At 44.6% G+C, this 14380-nt stretch overlaps 2 protein-coding genes across 6 annotated transcripts in view; both read right to left on the bottom strand.

Annotated features, from left to right (window-relative positions):
* Window positions 1-714: 714 nt before the first annotated feature.
* Window positions 715-10011, bottom strand: LOC101161570 (NACHT and WD repeat domain-containing protein 2). Of its 4 annotated transcripts, none has more exons than XM_078929489.1 (11): window positions 9819-10011; window positions 9653-9741; window positions 9143-9205; window positions 8968-9075; window positions 7581-7766; window positions 7324-7462; window positions 6954-7087; window positions 6447-6797; window positions 6262-6363; window positions 4909-5581; window positions 715-4001 (listed from the first exon to the last, which is right to left on the bottom strand). In XM_078929489.1, the coding sequence occupies exons 1-11, from the start codon at window positions 9898-9900 to the stop codon at window positions 922-924; spliced, it is 5007 nt and encodes a 1668-aa protein (XP_078785615.1). In that variant the 5' UTR covers window positions 9901-10011; the 3' UTR covers window positions 715-921. The 4 variants fall into 4 exon arrangements, with proteins under 4 accessions (XP_078785615.1, XP_078785616.1, XP_011481136.1 ...); XM_078929490.1 differs by having other exon boundaries at window positions 9653-9737; window positions 9819-9965; XM_011482834.4 differs by lacking the exon at window positions 9143-9205.
* A 75-nt stretch (window positions 10012-10086) lies between these two features.
* The window catches only part of fchsd2 (FCH and double SH3 domains 2), a 62800-nt gene continuing 58506 nt past the window's right edge, over window positions 10087-14380 (bottom strand). For both annotated transcript variants that reach the window (XM_004075794.5, XM_011482766.4), the window contains one exon: window positions 10087-12767. In XM_004075794.5, coding sequence (XP_004075842.1) covers window positions 12675-12767 — 93 coding nt within the window. In that variant the 3' untranslated portion in view covers window positions 10087-12674. The remainder of the gene's footprint in view (window positions 12768-14380) is intronic.

Raw genomic sequence — 14380 nt, 5'->3', positions numbered from 1 at the left:
CAGAATTTTCAATGAAAGTCTTGTTAGGAGAAGCTCAGGGAAAAAAAACAGAACCGAAAGTTCCAAAGGTTAAAAGGTTCTGGATCACAGACACTAAATGGAACAATTAAGTACCTGAGGGACACATTATACGGGTGAGTCATCCCAAATAACCATTCATATCATATTTCATACAAGGATTTCTGAGACCCCCATCTCATTAGCATGATCCAAACTTTCCTTAAAAAACGATTGTAAAGAACAGGAATCTGCAACCTGAAGCTCCGGAGCCACATGTGGTTCTTTTACTCCTCTGGTGGCTCTTTAATTAAAGAAAAAGAACATTTTTAATTTTAAAACTAGGTGTGAAGTAAAAAGTAAGTGAGTAATAAAGTAAATATAAAGTAACTCAAACTTTATTCAACAGTTGAAGGACAGAATGTATCACTTCAAGTGGCTCCTGACTACAGTACCCATAATGCTCCAATATACCATCAAGCAGTTCAGCTTCATTGTTTTCCTCAAGTCAAACTAAAACATTATGATTGACTTTTAAGCACCGTGTTCCACAGAAAATCAATTGAAGGTCATTGAAGGTGCACTAAATTACAAGGCGGTTTTTCTATTTTTGAAAAAAAAAAGCAGAGATTTTAAGTCATGGTCTTAAAATACAGTAAGGGTCACTTCATTAGCTCTGAGTAGAGTTACACATATTTTACAGAGATGCATCACAAATGGTAAAATGAACTTTTTATTTTTTTAAACACTGCTGACATTACACCACTTATTTTCTGCATTTTATTTATGCAATATATTTCCCTTATATTATAAATATATACCTTATATTTATCAGGTTACAAAAAAGTTACACTAAAATATGCATTTACAAATAGAAATAGAACATGTGAGCCTCTTTGTGTGTTGAAACATATCAATTCTAAATCACACAATTTGAGGCCAATTCACGTTAGGTTTGGCTTGAGGAAACCAGCTGAGAGGATCCTCAAAGGGGCAGAAGTTCTCTTTCCAATGGCCTTTTGAATCCTCTGTGCCTCTGAGCAAGGCTTCCTCATCATTAGTGGAATCTAAAATGGAGTACAGACCTACAGATCCATCCTCAAATCCCACGAAAACCCTTTTCTGATCACAGACAAGCAGAGTGGAGGGGTTTTCAGACAGCTGCACACTTCCCATCTGCTCTCCGTCTGAAAGCCGTGTGACTGTGAGGACAGGTCGGTTGTGGTGGTGACAGGTGCAGCTTTCCTCCAGGCTGCGGGGGCTGCTTATGTATGCAACGTACGATCCGGTTTGGTCCAAGCAGGCTTTAATGACGATTCCTTCAGCTTTAAATGAGCACAGTCTGACCCGGGACAGATCTAGAAGGTTTATTTGGTCACCACAAGTGGACAACAGCGCAAAGCTCCCATCAGATGACATCTGGAAGTCTCCTGGATCACAGTAAAACATAGGTGGTAGCTCAAAGTGCTGGCACACAGTCTCCTCTGACACCTTCCAGGTGTACACTGCCCCCAAGGCAGCCATTACAACCACAAAGTCTGGATGCTCCGTCAGTGTGTGGAAAGCTACAACCTCAGACGGCTCCATGCAGGAGAAACGCTTACTGATCAAGCCCGACCACAAGCTGGCAGCCAGCAGGTCCCCGCGGTGCAGACCGATGAGGAAGGTTCCATCAGGCAGCACCTGGGCGTCAGAGAGGTGCAGGTGAATGCTGCACACGATGCTTCCTTGTGCTACCTTCCAAACATGAGAGAGTCCTTGTTCAGAAATGCTCACGCCAAAGTTACTGTTGGGTGTAATGAGGAGATCTGTAGCTCTGCAGCCGCCGATCCGGACCACATTCTGACCCGATTCTGTGTCCCAGACGTAGATCTCCCCAGCTGACAGCGACACGAGCTTCAAGCTGTTGGGAGACAGCTGTAATTTTTCCACAGCGCCATCGTGGAGGAAGCTGTCGCGTGGGTGTCCTGGGTCTAAGCTCCACCTCCACACTACGCGTGAACCATCGGACGTGTAAAAACACTTTCCTGCTTTTTCCGCCACAACTTCTTTCACTCCAGATCTCATTTTTGGAGTGGTTCCTGCTGCATCGATCATCCCAGAGTCCCAGATTGTCAAGCCGCCACTCTGAGAGACACAGATGGTTTCTGAGAGCGTTCTGAGGAGCAACAGCGGTGGCCTGTTTGTCTCCAAGGAGAGGACACACTGCCCAGAGCTGATCTTCCACACCAATACCAAGCTGCAGTTCCGTAACACGGCTGAGAAGAGGTGTCCATCCTGACTCAGCATCGCCTGTGTGAAGACTCTCGTCTTTGGCGCTGAGAACTTCTCCAACAGTTCCCAGCTGTCCGAACCCCAAAGGGTCACCTGCTTCGCCCCACACACCAGAAGCAAGCTGATGTCCTCCACATAATCTGTGTTGAGGATGTCAGATTCATTATGACTGTTTTTCTCTCTGACAAGTCTGAATGTCTGTTCTTTCGCTGCAACATCCCATAATGCGATGTTCCCAGTCCTGGCAAGGCACGCCATTTCCTGCTGCTCTTCTCTGAAGATCATCAACATGATGGCGCTGCGTTTCCAGTGGGAACAAGAGCCCAGCAGGGTCCCGGTTTGGATGTCAAACGCAGACATGGTGCCATCTTCTTGTCCACAGAACAGGTGAAAGCTGTGGGTGGAGAACGCCACGTAGGTGACAGCGCTCCAACACTGGAAATGAGCTACGATCCTACCGCAAACATCAAACACACCGACAAAATTTTCGTTTTCCCACCACCAACCTAACTTCTCCTGGTGTGCAATAAAACCTCCGACTCTTTTTGATGCTCCTCCGGATCTGAGAGGGTCTTCGACCTCCTTGAGCTCCTCTGAATCGGTCAAGTCCCACACAAAGAGCCTGCTGCCCTCAGCTGACAGCAGCAGGAACCGGCCACTGCTTCTCACTCCAGTAAACTTCACCTCCTGCTGATCACAGCTCAGGGAAATCCTGAGTCTGACGAATCTGGAGCTTCTCCAGATCCAAGCAAAACCGTCCTCCATGGTCTGTGCTACGGTTCCACATCTTGTAGCAGCAGACTCAGTGACACGCGTCTCATGCGGTCTATCGTCTACGCCCTGAAGGGCAGGAACGGAGTGGAGACAAGGCCAGAGAAGGATATCTAACCCTCTTCCTCTCTGCCATTTTTCTTCTCTAATGTCTCGGATGTAACCCCCAAGGGTGGGAAACCCCCCCCAAAAAGGCAGGAGGTTCGTTTCCATGACTGTAGGTAGCTGGGGGGGGGATCTCTGCAGTAAGCAGGCGGATGACCTCAGCATGTTTGCAAGGAGCCGTCTTTCCCTTAAGAAATGAAAGCTGGAGGGGCTTCTGTCAGACTCCAACATGGAGATCAGATCTCCCAGACGTCCAGCTTGAAGCATCGCCTGGTGAAAACTGAAAGACATCAACAGCTCAGCTTCCAGCTCCGCCCACCTGCCACTTTGTTGCAAGTGATGCGGCAGCTCTATGATTTTTCTCACATTCACCCAACTCTCGTTTGCTGGAGAACCAAAGAGGAACGGCTGGTTGTCCTTATTTAGTCCTCGACCTCCGACCCTCCATCCCCTGAAGGAGTCTGCCATCTCTGAATGAATCTTCCTCTTCACCTCAACATCCAGATACTTTTTGGACACCACCAGACCGAAGTGTCGGCTCACCCAGAACAGAACCCGTGTACCGCCTACTGATCTTTTAAGAAGAAAGCTCCAGAAATCCAAAAGCAGCTTTTCCGTGTCGACCTGTGTGACCTTTGGCCTAAAAACAGAGTCTTCCTCTTCTTCCTCAGCCAGAGAGGCATTGGAGAGCAGATCGGCGAGTTCAGCCTCCGAGAGCCCGGATTTAGAGAGGGTGAGGAAAGACGTAGCACGAGCCACGAGGGCGGAGCCATGTTTGAGTTCCAGGTGATCCAAGAGCGCAGAAATGGAGGAATGAACGCCATCTGGAAGAAAGGACTCGTTTACCTCTGAGTCTGAGAAGAAAAACGGAGAGAAGGACATCAGTTTAACAGACGGGTTCATATCTGCCTTCACAGTCCTGGAAAAGTAACAGTAACTTACTGTTAATATATTTGTTACTGAGTAATAAATATATTACTCAGTGTATTTATTGAACTGTACCATTAAAAGTAACCCTTTTCAAAAAAGTAGTCTAAGTGTAGTACAAGTATATGTAGTCTAAACTAAAAGTGAGGCAATATACTTGAAGTTATATTTTAAACTTAAAATGTTTCAATTTAGGTCTATCCTTGCTAGACTTATACTCAAGTATATTTAACAAAGTAAACTTCAAGTGTACTACTTTTTGCTAGGAGAAATCATCCCCTTTTTTGGTTACAGAAGATGCTTGGGCTTTAAGGATGTGTTGATATGGAACTAGTTTAAAAATATGGATTTATTGTAAATAAAAGATTTAATTCTTCAACTTTAGCAAAGACCAGATGATCCTCAGAGACTAGCAGAGAAATAAAAGTGAAATCAACCACAAAAAAGAAAAAAAGAACAAACGTTTTTGGTTGATCCAATGTATACAGATATTGAGTGACTTCACCCCTCTGGCGTTCCAAATAGGAAGTACCCGCTGCTCCGATACCTTTTTTAACATGTTCTTGATAATCCTCTTTTTTTCAGGATTTTTCTATCTGTAGTTACCGTAATAAGTTAATAAAAGTAGGTGGAGCCTGCTGGCCCCCACATCCAACAGTCAAAACGTTTGACAGATTTTGTATAGCCCGAATTGAAGTGGTAGGGGTTTGGCCGTCCAACAAGCTAAAATAATGACTCAGACTGACTGACCAAATGATCTTTACCAATTGTCTGGTTCCAACTTGGCCATATTGTGAAAAAAAAGGTGACAGCTTCATTAGGCGTCCGTCTTACCTGAGCTCCACCCAGCGGCGTGCACATGCAGCAGCCTGGTGTAGAGCGGCAGGCGGCAGGAAGTGAGCGCCTCGTTTATCAGAGCTTGTTGTCCAGATGTAACCCTCCTCCCTGAACCTCCTAGCAGGAACGTCAGCATCTTCCTGCACTGTTTGGTGTCTGCTGATCCCATCTCCACACACAAGAACCCTGACTCTTCTTCTGACACATGGTGAGGAAGACCTCCCACATGGGAGTACTGCTGCTTGATTGTGTTCAGGAGGTGAGGTTGGTTAGAAGAAACTGTGATGATGAGTTTGACCCCACAGGGGAGGGGGGAGGGGAGGTTCCTGACTATCTGAACACCAACGCTGTTCTCCAGTTGATCCAAACCCTCGAGCAGAAGGATAAGAGGCCGTTTGGTGCACGGAAGGAGAGTTAGGAGGGATGCAAGATGCTGTTGGAGCTCAGAGAGATTCATTAAGCCTAAACTGGATCGTCTTGGATAACGGAAGGACGTGACTGTGGGGTTTGGGCAAAAGCTGGTGTCCGTATCTGCAGGAACCTGGTGGTCATACTCTGCAGTGATCTGAAGACACAAACTGGTGAGCAGGCGTTCTGGAGAAGCGTCCACTGACATGCTGCAGAAATAACTGAGCCCCACAGGATCAGCATCTGCCAGCCAAGACTTCAGCTGTAAGAACAGAGAGTACCGTAGGTTTGGATCATCATCTCAAGCAACGCACATACCGGGTATGTGTCACGCATTCAAGGACACACTTAGAAGCGTGTTCTTGAACTCACATTTAACCCAAGGTTTTCACATTGGAGAAGCAGGTAGGAACTTATTCCTTTTTCTCTTTTTCTACTGTTTACTAGCTTGATGTCTTGATGACTTGATGTCATGTAATTCTGGCACAAATCACATTTATTAATTTATCCTCTGATGATCTCGTTTGATATTACAACTAATTGGAACAAAAAAGACTTTAGTTTCACTTTTTTTCCCCTAGAAAGTAAAAAGTTAATTAACATAAATTCTGTTTCTTTACAGAGTTTTTTTATCTTGGGATATTCCAACCTAGAAAAACCAACAATGTATTAAAATAATATGACCACGAAGATTAAATAATATTTCTGTCTTTTATGAAACACCATCCCCTCATTTATCACCTGATTGAGGTCTCGGTCAGGTTTTTGATCAATGTGGAGCATTTACCGTCAAAGATTCTCCCCTGATCAAGTGTTATGTGTTGGCTTTTTTTTTTGGGTTTGTTGTATTATTTTTTAATTTTTGTTTATTCAGTTTTCTGTCAAATCTATTCTTAGTGCTGACGGCTGTTAAGGTCTTTCATTGGGTTAACATTCCATTACCTGATGAGCGCAATGAGCCAGCAGCACCTTCTTCCCTGTGCAAGGTCCTCCAACAACCACTAGTGGGCAGTGTTGATCCTTCTGCTGCACATAAGCTCTGACCTGAAACAACGGAGATTGAAGTCCAGACTGCAGACCCAACAGAACTCTACAGTGTAATCAGAAAAACTGGAGATCCTCCTGACCTTTTCTTCCTGTGGTTGAATGATGTCATAAAACTCAGACAGGATGCTGCACAGATGCACCTGCTCAGCCCGCTCTTCCTTTAAAGAACCAACATTTTGGATAACCCCTCCAGAACCCGACAGGTTTGAGCGACCGATTAACGAGACAAGGTCTGCGTACACCTGCTGGCTCAGGGAGTCAGCGTAGGCTCGCCTCCTGGCTGTGGTGTAACCATGGCGACGGTCACACTCAGTGGTGAAGGTATAAACTAGAAGGTGGCAGGAGGTGACAAGAGCAGGCAGGTAATCGTCACACATCTCTGATAGGAATTGGTCATGGGTGGGATCAGAGATCTCTGCCTGAAGGTTCAGCTGAAGACAAAAAAAAACGTTTTTGGCAAAATCAAATTGAAATAAATCTTTAAAAACATTTTGTTGAAGAGATCTAGTATTTTGTTTTTATTTTATTTTGTTAAACTTTTCTTTGTTCAAATGTTCACAGATTTCTGTAAAAATGCAGCTTTTTACCTCCAAGTCTGTCAGCAGCTGGTTGGACATGTCCTTCCTGGCATTGAGGACCTTGTGGACGTAAACCACACAGCGGTTGGTGACGTCCTCAACTGTGGGGTTCGCCAAAGCAAATCGCACATCTTTATCAAGGACTGGGGAACAAATTAAAAACACAGGGGAGAATTCAGTTTGTCATCATCTCAGGACGCTCCAGCTCCAGATCTGCGTGTCTTTCTCCATCTTGCAGAGAAGTATTTTGTATCCAACTGAAGGAGATATTAAATGTGTCACTGGAAGAACAGTTTGGGAGGTTTGCATGCATTTGCAACAGAACTGTAACACTTTCTGACCACAGGCTAGATCAGCGGACACAAGACAGATGATTTACCTGAAGTGTGGAAACTACGGGCTCTCTCTGGGCTCAAAAGACCTCTGCAGACACTCAGAGTCACTGCTGCCTGAAGCATCTTCCTTAGCTCTTCTTCATTCTTCCTCTTCTTCTCTGTTTCCTCCTTTCCGTCTGACTCCTGAGCAAAAAAAATTTCAGAAAACTGCATCCCACTAATACAAGTCTTTCTTCATCGCAAATGTGAGTCAAGATCAAAAATGTTAACTTCTGAATAGAATAAAGTTTGCTAACTTCACCAGAAAACTGGAGGAGGACCTCCGACAGAAGGATGCGGGGATGATGTTCTCGTCCCTCTGGTAGGCCTTTTCCAGTTCCAGGGTGCTGATTCCCGCCCGCTGGCTCTCCTGCAACAGCAGCTGGAACTCCGACACCTGCACCTGGGCGGGCAGACAGCTGGCGCCATACTGATGTCCCACCAGAGCCTAGAGCGCCACCATGTGGACACAGAAGGAACGTCAGAACGAGTTCTTTTCTGTTCTTTTCATTTTTTCGTGCAGAATTTGTGCCAGATAGCAGATGATTCTGTTTAACCCTTGTGCTATCCTAGGTACTTTAACGTTGGGAGTTTGGTCATCTAGACCCACTAGACAGTGCGCTGAACCTTTTTTCTTGAATGATTTGTGATCTTCACTGGTGTCCATGGATTACATGAAATCTTTCCACCTTTATCCACCTTTGTCTTGGTAGGGAGAACACGTCAATGTAAGGGTGGGGTCATCTAAGATAGCACAAGGGTTAAGGGGCTTCTGGTATATTTTATGACTTTAAACAAATATATATTTTTTTTAATTTTTATGTGGCAGCAATAATAGCGTTTTTTTAAATCAATCTTTAAAGATCCACTCAGATGAAAATTGTGTTTTTCTTTTTTTTAACATGTTCTTGTGACGTAGAAAATTTGCTGGACGGGCCACAAGTTCCCTGCTCCGCTCCATTCCGATGCATCCACTTGCAGACAAATGGATCCATGTTCGTCTTTGTTTTCCTCGTCTAAGCTGGAATCTAGTTCCAAACTGTACAGCTGGATAGCTCCAATATTGCTCCCCATTTTTGTTGTGTTGGTAATGTTAAGTTGGGGGTGTGAGGGGCTGTAAGCTAGCATGAGAGCATGTAAATGGATAGCTCTCAGTAATGGAAAGAGGAGAGGGTGAACTATGAAAATCCTGAACCACAACTATGAGGTGAATTTCTAATGAACCCCTGCCGCTCTGCAGAGACTATGTCCTAGAAAACGACACAGGATTTTTGATTTTGGCTAAAAATCATGATTAAAAGACCACTGGGAACAATTTTCCAAAAATCAAAATTCTTGGAGTGGGACTTTGAAGAAATGTTTTAGAGTTTAAACCACTGATTTGTCTTTGCTGAAATTGGAAACAGGCTTCATGCAAGCACTCCTACGAAAACTCTGGAAGACAATAATTTATGTGACTGGGTTGAAATCTGTGCACTGATGGACTAAAAACTAAAACCTAAAAAAACGTTTGAATGAATCACTAGTTATTATGGCTGATGTTCTTTGTCAGTACTTCAGGACTGGCTGCTGCCGTCAGTGTGTGCAATGTTCACTGCAGGCCTCAGTGCAGACTGATCCATCATGGGGGGTGGGGTGGGGGTATTTACCAGCAAATAGGGCCCGGCTGAGCTCTCTCTGCACTCTGTAATCAACCGCTGTCTGGTGTTTTCATCTGGCCAACGACGAGGATCACTGGACTCAAATGGATCTATCACCTGCAAAGCACACACCTGTGACTGGAGAGCCACTAACAGACAGCAGGGAGGTGGATGCGTGACACACCAGGTTTTTATAGCCATTAATCGCTGGAAGGCTGTGATGATACACTGCTCTGTCTGCGACCAACTGTGTTGATGTGAGGAACACACAAAAACAAACACACAAGTCAGGTGGTTGACTTCCCGCTGCTCCTCCTCTTCACTGTCGGATCTAATTAGCAGAAGTTGAGCAGAGGTGATCGCACCATGACAAGAGTGGCTTCAACCTGGAAGTGTGAAACAATCAAGGACGGATGTACAAACACAGAGAGACAACACAACTTTGAGTGCTGCCGCAAATTTAGCAGATCAAAAATCTGATTAAAATTCAAAACCTTCTAGATATGCAGTGAATTTAGTAATTATGCAGAGATTATATATTCTGTTTTGTTGGTGGAAAGATGTACAATTAGATGATCAGGGTAAGAAACATGAAGAAGTGGTCAAATCTGCTTCTTCTCCAGTCGAAGAATCGCCACATTTTCCAGAGCTGAACTCTCAGCAGGTGAACAGGGGTGTCCCTTTGATGACTCACTCTGACATCCAGGCCCAGCGAGCGTCTGCAGTATCTTCTGAACCTGGGGAACACGTCCTGTCTGAGCGCCTGGCGCTCCGTCCTGCTGTCTGACAAACACAGTTTAGGAAGGAGACTCAGAGTCTTGAGGATCCTGACGGAGACTCACACTGCGCAGCTACCATACCTTCTGGGTTGGAGCATAGGTAGATTTTCACACAGGAAGAGCTGAAGGGTCCTGGGAAGCAGTCTTTTCCTTCGGTGTGCATGTCTAAACAGAAAAAGAAAAACCAGAGGAGACCTTCTGCAGGAGCAGCTTCTCCTCAGAGGAACTGCTTCTGGTTCTGCTCAGGAAGCTGCAGTCAGAGGATGTTTATGGACTTCTCCTGATCACGCCCAAGAGGGGCTGGGGTCAAATCTACACCTCCTTCAGCTCAGAAGACGAGAACACCACCTTCATCATATTTTTTTATTAACATTTTTACACAATAAATACAAACTTCAGTTATTGTACAGCTGATATGACACTCAGGAAGGCCTGTTCTCATTTCAGTCAGCAGTGTGTGAGAAGAGAAGAAGGCCGAATGTTCCCGCTCTGAATCATAAAAAATACACGTATAGAAAACATAGAAACCAAATCATTGAACACGTCAGCAGATCCAGAAGGTTAGTGGAGGGAAACCTGGAAGCAGGAACGATGTGAGTGACAGCAGCACGGACGCCGATGGATTTAAGCTCCACACTTCACTTCTTTTTTTCATCAGGGTCACAGGAAGCTAGAAAAACATCATTTCAAAATAAAGGAGGTTAAAGTTTTCAGGTATTGATCCAGCAACAGCAGGATGAGACGTTCTACCGAACTTCTGTCAAGGTTAGTATTTAGTGAATACTGTCTCTGCAGTCACAAAACAATGACATTTATACTGTTACTGATAGGGTTCTTATATCTTTGGGGATTTGTTATTTTGTACTAAGTTTAAATATACTTTTTTTCATTTCTGAAGCACAGTTTATTGTTTAAGATTGTTTTAAGCAGTGTTAACTTTCTTTGTTGCTTTCAACAACTTCATATAGCGCAATAAAAAAACAACTCCTATTTTTAGCTAAAAGTGTGATTTATTCAGAGCGAACACAGAGCTCTAAAATAGAGCTGATGTGAAAAGACACTGGGAGGAATCCAGAATAGATGAGTAAAATAAATTAAACATCACATCTCAATTCAAAATTCTTCTGTTTTTATTTTTATTTTTTTATAAAATTCAGAAAATTTTAAAGCCTCGACAATTTTCTTTCCATGTCTTTGGAGGTTTTTAAATATCAATGCCACTAAATCTGCTCGTTTATAAAGTCAGTATAGAATAAAAACAACAATATTTCTGTATTTGTAGCTACATTGATTTGTCAGTTTTCTCTATCCATGCAGATACCACATGAGGTTACAATGACCTTTAGGGGAGGGTACAAATAAATAAATAAAAGTGCTACTTTTGTCATATAGGTAAAGACCCAAAGGCTTAAAGTGTACATGAAGGAGAGATTCTGTTTTACTTGAAGGAAAGTCACAGGTTTGTACTTTGCTGCATTTGAACGTCACTCGCTGGTCACCTGCTGCCTTTGCTGTGGGTTCAAATCATCGACTGTATTTGAGAACTGGACTGAGTGACTCCTCCCTGGGGTTTTAAACAAAATGTGCCCAAATCGCGCATCCATTAACAGTGGATTGAAAGTTAAATCAGGTTGAACTTTGACCAATCAGGGACTCAGATCTGGTAGTAACTAGGGGTGTTAACGATTAATCGGCTTATCCAACCAGATCAATCTGTCTGCGACAAGTTATTTATTGAGTGGAATTCAAGAATTATAACTTAGTTTCAAAAAGATAAATATCGATTATATTGACATTGAAAAATGGCATTTGGATTGAGGGATGGTAGATTTATTTTACTTTTATGTAAAAACAACCATAAAGGCAACTGAAGGACTTCAATTGGTCGGAGCGGAGAGTGAACCATTTTCTATGCATGACGTCACACTCACTCAGTCCAGTTCTCAAATATGGTCAATGGTCAAAACAGGGAAAACGGCTGGAAAATGGGCGATGACAGAAAGCCCCCACCAACGTGATGCATGGCACGGCCACAAAGACACGAGTTCACCGGGTTTCAGTGGAGCTGTTCTCATCACTTCAAAATAAAGTAAACCACCTTTCCAATCAGCCACACAGAAGAAAATGTACGTCTGTGTGGTTCAGGACTCAGTGGGGACGGACCTGAAGAAACACAGATTCACCGCAGGGATGAGACCAGATGAAGGTTAAAGCAGATCAGAGGATCCAGCCTCCGTCTGCTCTTTAGTTTTCTTTTTTTAAACTCTTCTCATTTCCTTTCATCGGTTTGTCCTTCCTCCTACACAAACTTCAAACTTTGCGCTGAGTTGAACATTCCTATGACAACAGTAATGTACTGTACTAATAATACACAATACATACATTTGATGATGATGATAATGACTATATATGGTGTAGGCTTTCTCTGTTTACTACCTTTAAACACTTTTGAGCCCCCAACACTCGTAAAGCATCGTCTCAGAAAATCCAACACCAATCCGATTTCCTCCACACAAACTCGTGTTTCCGGAGAATCTTTGACCACACTTTGAAACCTTGTTTGACGCTCTTGAGCTAAAACATCAAATTTACTGCTTTACTTTCCGTCTACTGAGTTTAACGACACACAAAACCTTTCGGAACCCTCTTTCGGAACCCTCTTCCTGTTGCAGCAGGTCTACTTCCTGTCTGTCAGGTCTGAGGTTGGAGCGGAAGAACAGAAAAGGTGGAGCAGAGAGGTGGGGGCGCTGCTTCCTTTCCTTAGAGAGCGGAGGTTCTATTATCCCATATCTCTGCTCATGTTATTATCTTGAGATTGAGATCGCCGCCGAGCGTCTGGAGGAATCAAACCGCTTCCAATCCGCTCTACGCCTGCTTTCCTCCTGCTTTCAGGTCCGGGGGTGTCTCCAGTTCTTTTAGGGCAGCTGTCGCTCCTCGTCACACAAGCGTAATCTCCACCTCCTCTGTTTTGTCGCTCTTCTCCTGGTGTCGGCGGGGGTGTTGTTTGGGTGGGGGAGGAGCTGCTCGTACCTGAGGAAAACAAACAAACAAACAAACAGCATTAAGATGTAAAATTTTTGCTTTCTTTCTCTTTCCATTTGTGCATTTATTTCTTATTATTCTTTTTAGAAGGAACAAATGACATCCCTTCTTTAGTTTTCAGATTATTTTTAAACTAAATCACATACACATTGAGGAACGTTGGACGGTGAAGAATGTTATAAATAAACATAGCAAACAAAGCAATTCTAAAAGTTATAGTCAAAACCCATCCAGCAAACAAATACAGAGGCTCTTTTCTCTGCTTTGTTTGATGCCTTCTTTGAATTCTGCACGCAGATCTTACTGTAACATTAAGAAAAGATGTTGCATATTTACAGTAAAGCAGAAAGGTATTGATTTGTGGTTTGTTCCTCTTAAAAAGCTTAGTTTGGTCTGTAGAAGAGACACTAACTGTGAGGCAGAATGTAAAAAAGAATCTACGAGGCAACATTGTTTGATTTTTAAAAACTGTAAATGTATAATGGAGCAGAAAAATTAACAAAAGTTCACCTTAATACTTAGTACTTAATACAGTAACCCTGCTTGATCAAAGGTTCTTCCATTTTCTAATAATTACTCCAACAGCTGATCTGTTCTCTCCAAGCTGCTGCTTACTGTAGATTGGTTCATCCCAGTCTTGTTGCAATCTAAAAATCTTGATCCTTTATTTGCACCTTAGACATGTAATGCCATTGATAGTGGGGGGGGGGGGGGGGGGGTGCTTGGGCATCACTGTCAGCAAGCAGCGGATGTCCTTTAGCGCCCTACCTGCCAATTTTAACTGCACCGCAGACATTTAGGGCCCCTTGGTTGGGAGGATGATGGGATATCACTGTGAGTAATCAGGAGATGTCCCCTCAGTGCCCTACCCGCCAATTTTAACTGCACCCCCATAGTACACACACCATTTAACCCTCAAAATATACACTCCAACATAAACACACAAACATGCACACACACGTCCTCACAAAACACACACACATGCATTTCACAAGGAAGGTGGGACCTCGGACCACCTGTCCCCTACCCCATCCCTGGTAGGGGGTACTGGGCCCTTGGCAACGGCGACCAAGTGCCGTGGAACACATCACATCTGAGCCGGGGGGTGTCCGTGTCCCTGTGGTGTGGGTTCTGGTCCTTGCCCCTGAGCGCTGGGCCTCTGCAAATTTCCAACTGTGGGCAAGCCTGGTCGGGCCATGTTTACAACACTTCTTGTGAACCCCCTCTTTTCCTGGGTGCCCTCCCCCTGGGCGGGAACAGCTGGCCCCTGCCTTGCTCCTCCCTGGACCAACCGTGGGACGGGTGGGTGGCTGCCTGGAGCGCGGGCCGGGTCTCCCTTTGGGGGTCCTGGCTTGTACCCGGGGTTGGGGCAGGGGGATGCACAGAACTCCTGGGTGGTGATGAGGTGCTCTTCAGGGGCTGTGGGCGCTCTTCTGGTGCGGTGCCCTGCGCTGGGCCCTCCCGGCGCAGGGGGGGGGGTTGCTCTCCTGGTTGGGCTGGAGCTGCACTCTTTGTCCCCCCATGCCTCCCTGATCTCTGGCTCTGGGTGCCTCCGTGGCGGTCCTGCTGGCCCTGGCCTGGGTGGCGGATGTTATCGCCCG

The sequence above is a fragment of the Oryzias latipes genome, chromosome 13 (genome assembly GCF_053564925.1).
Source record: "Oryzias latipes strain Hd-rR chromosome 13, Olatipes_Hd-rR_3.1".
In the NCBI taxonomy this organism is placed as follows: Eukaryota; Metazoa; Chordata; class Actinopteri; order Beloniformes; family Adrianichthyidae; genus Oryzias; species Oryzias latipes.
This window is presented reverse-complemented; position numbering and strand designations above follow the sequence as displayed.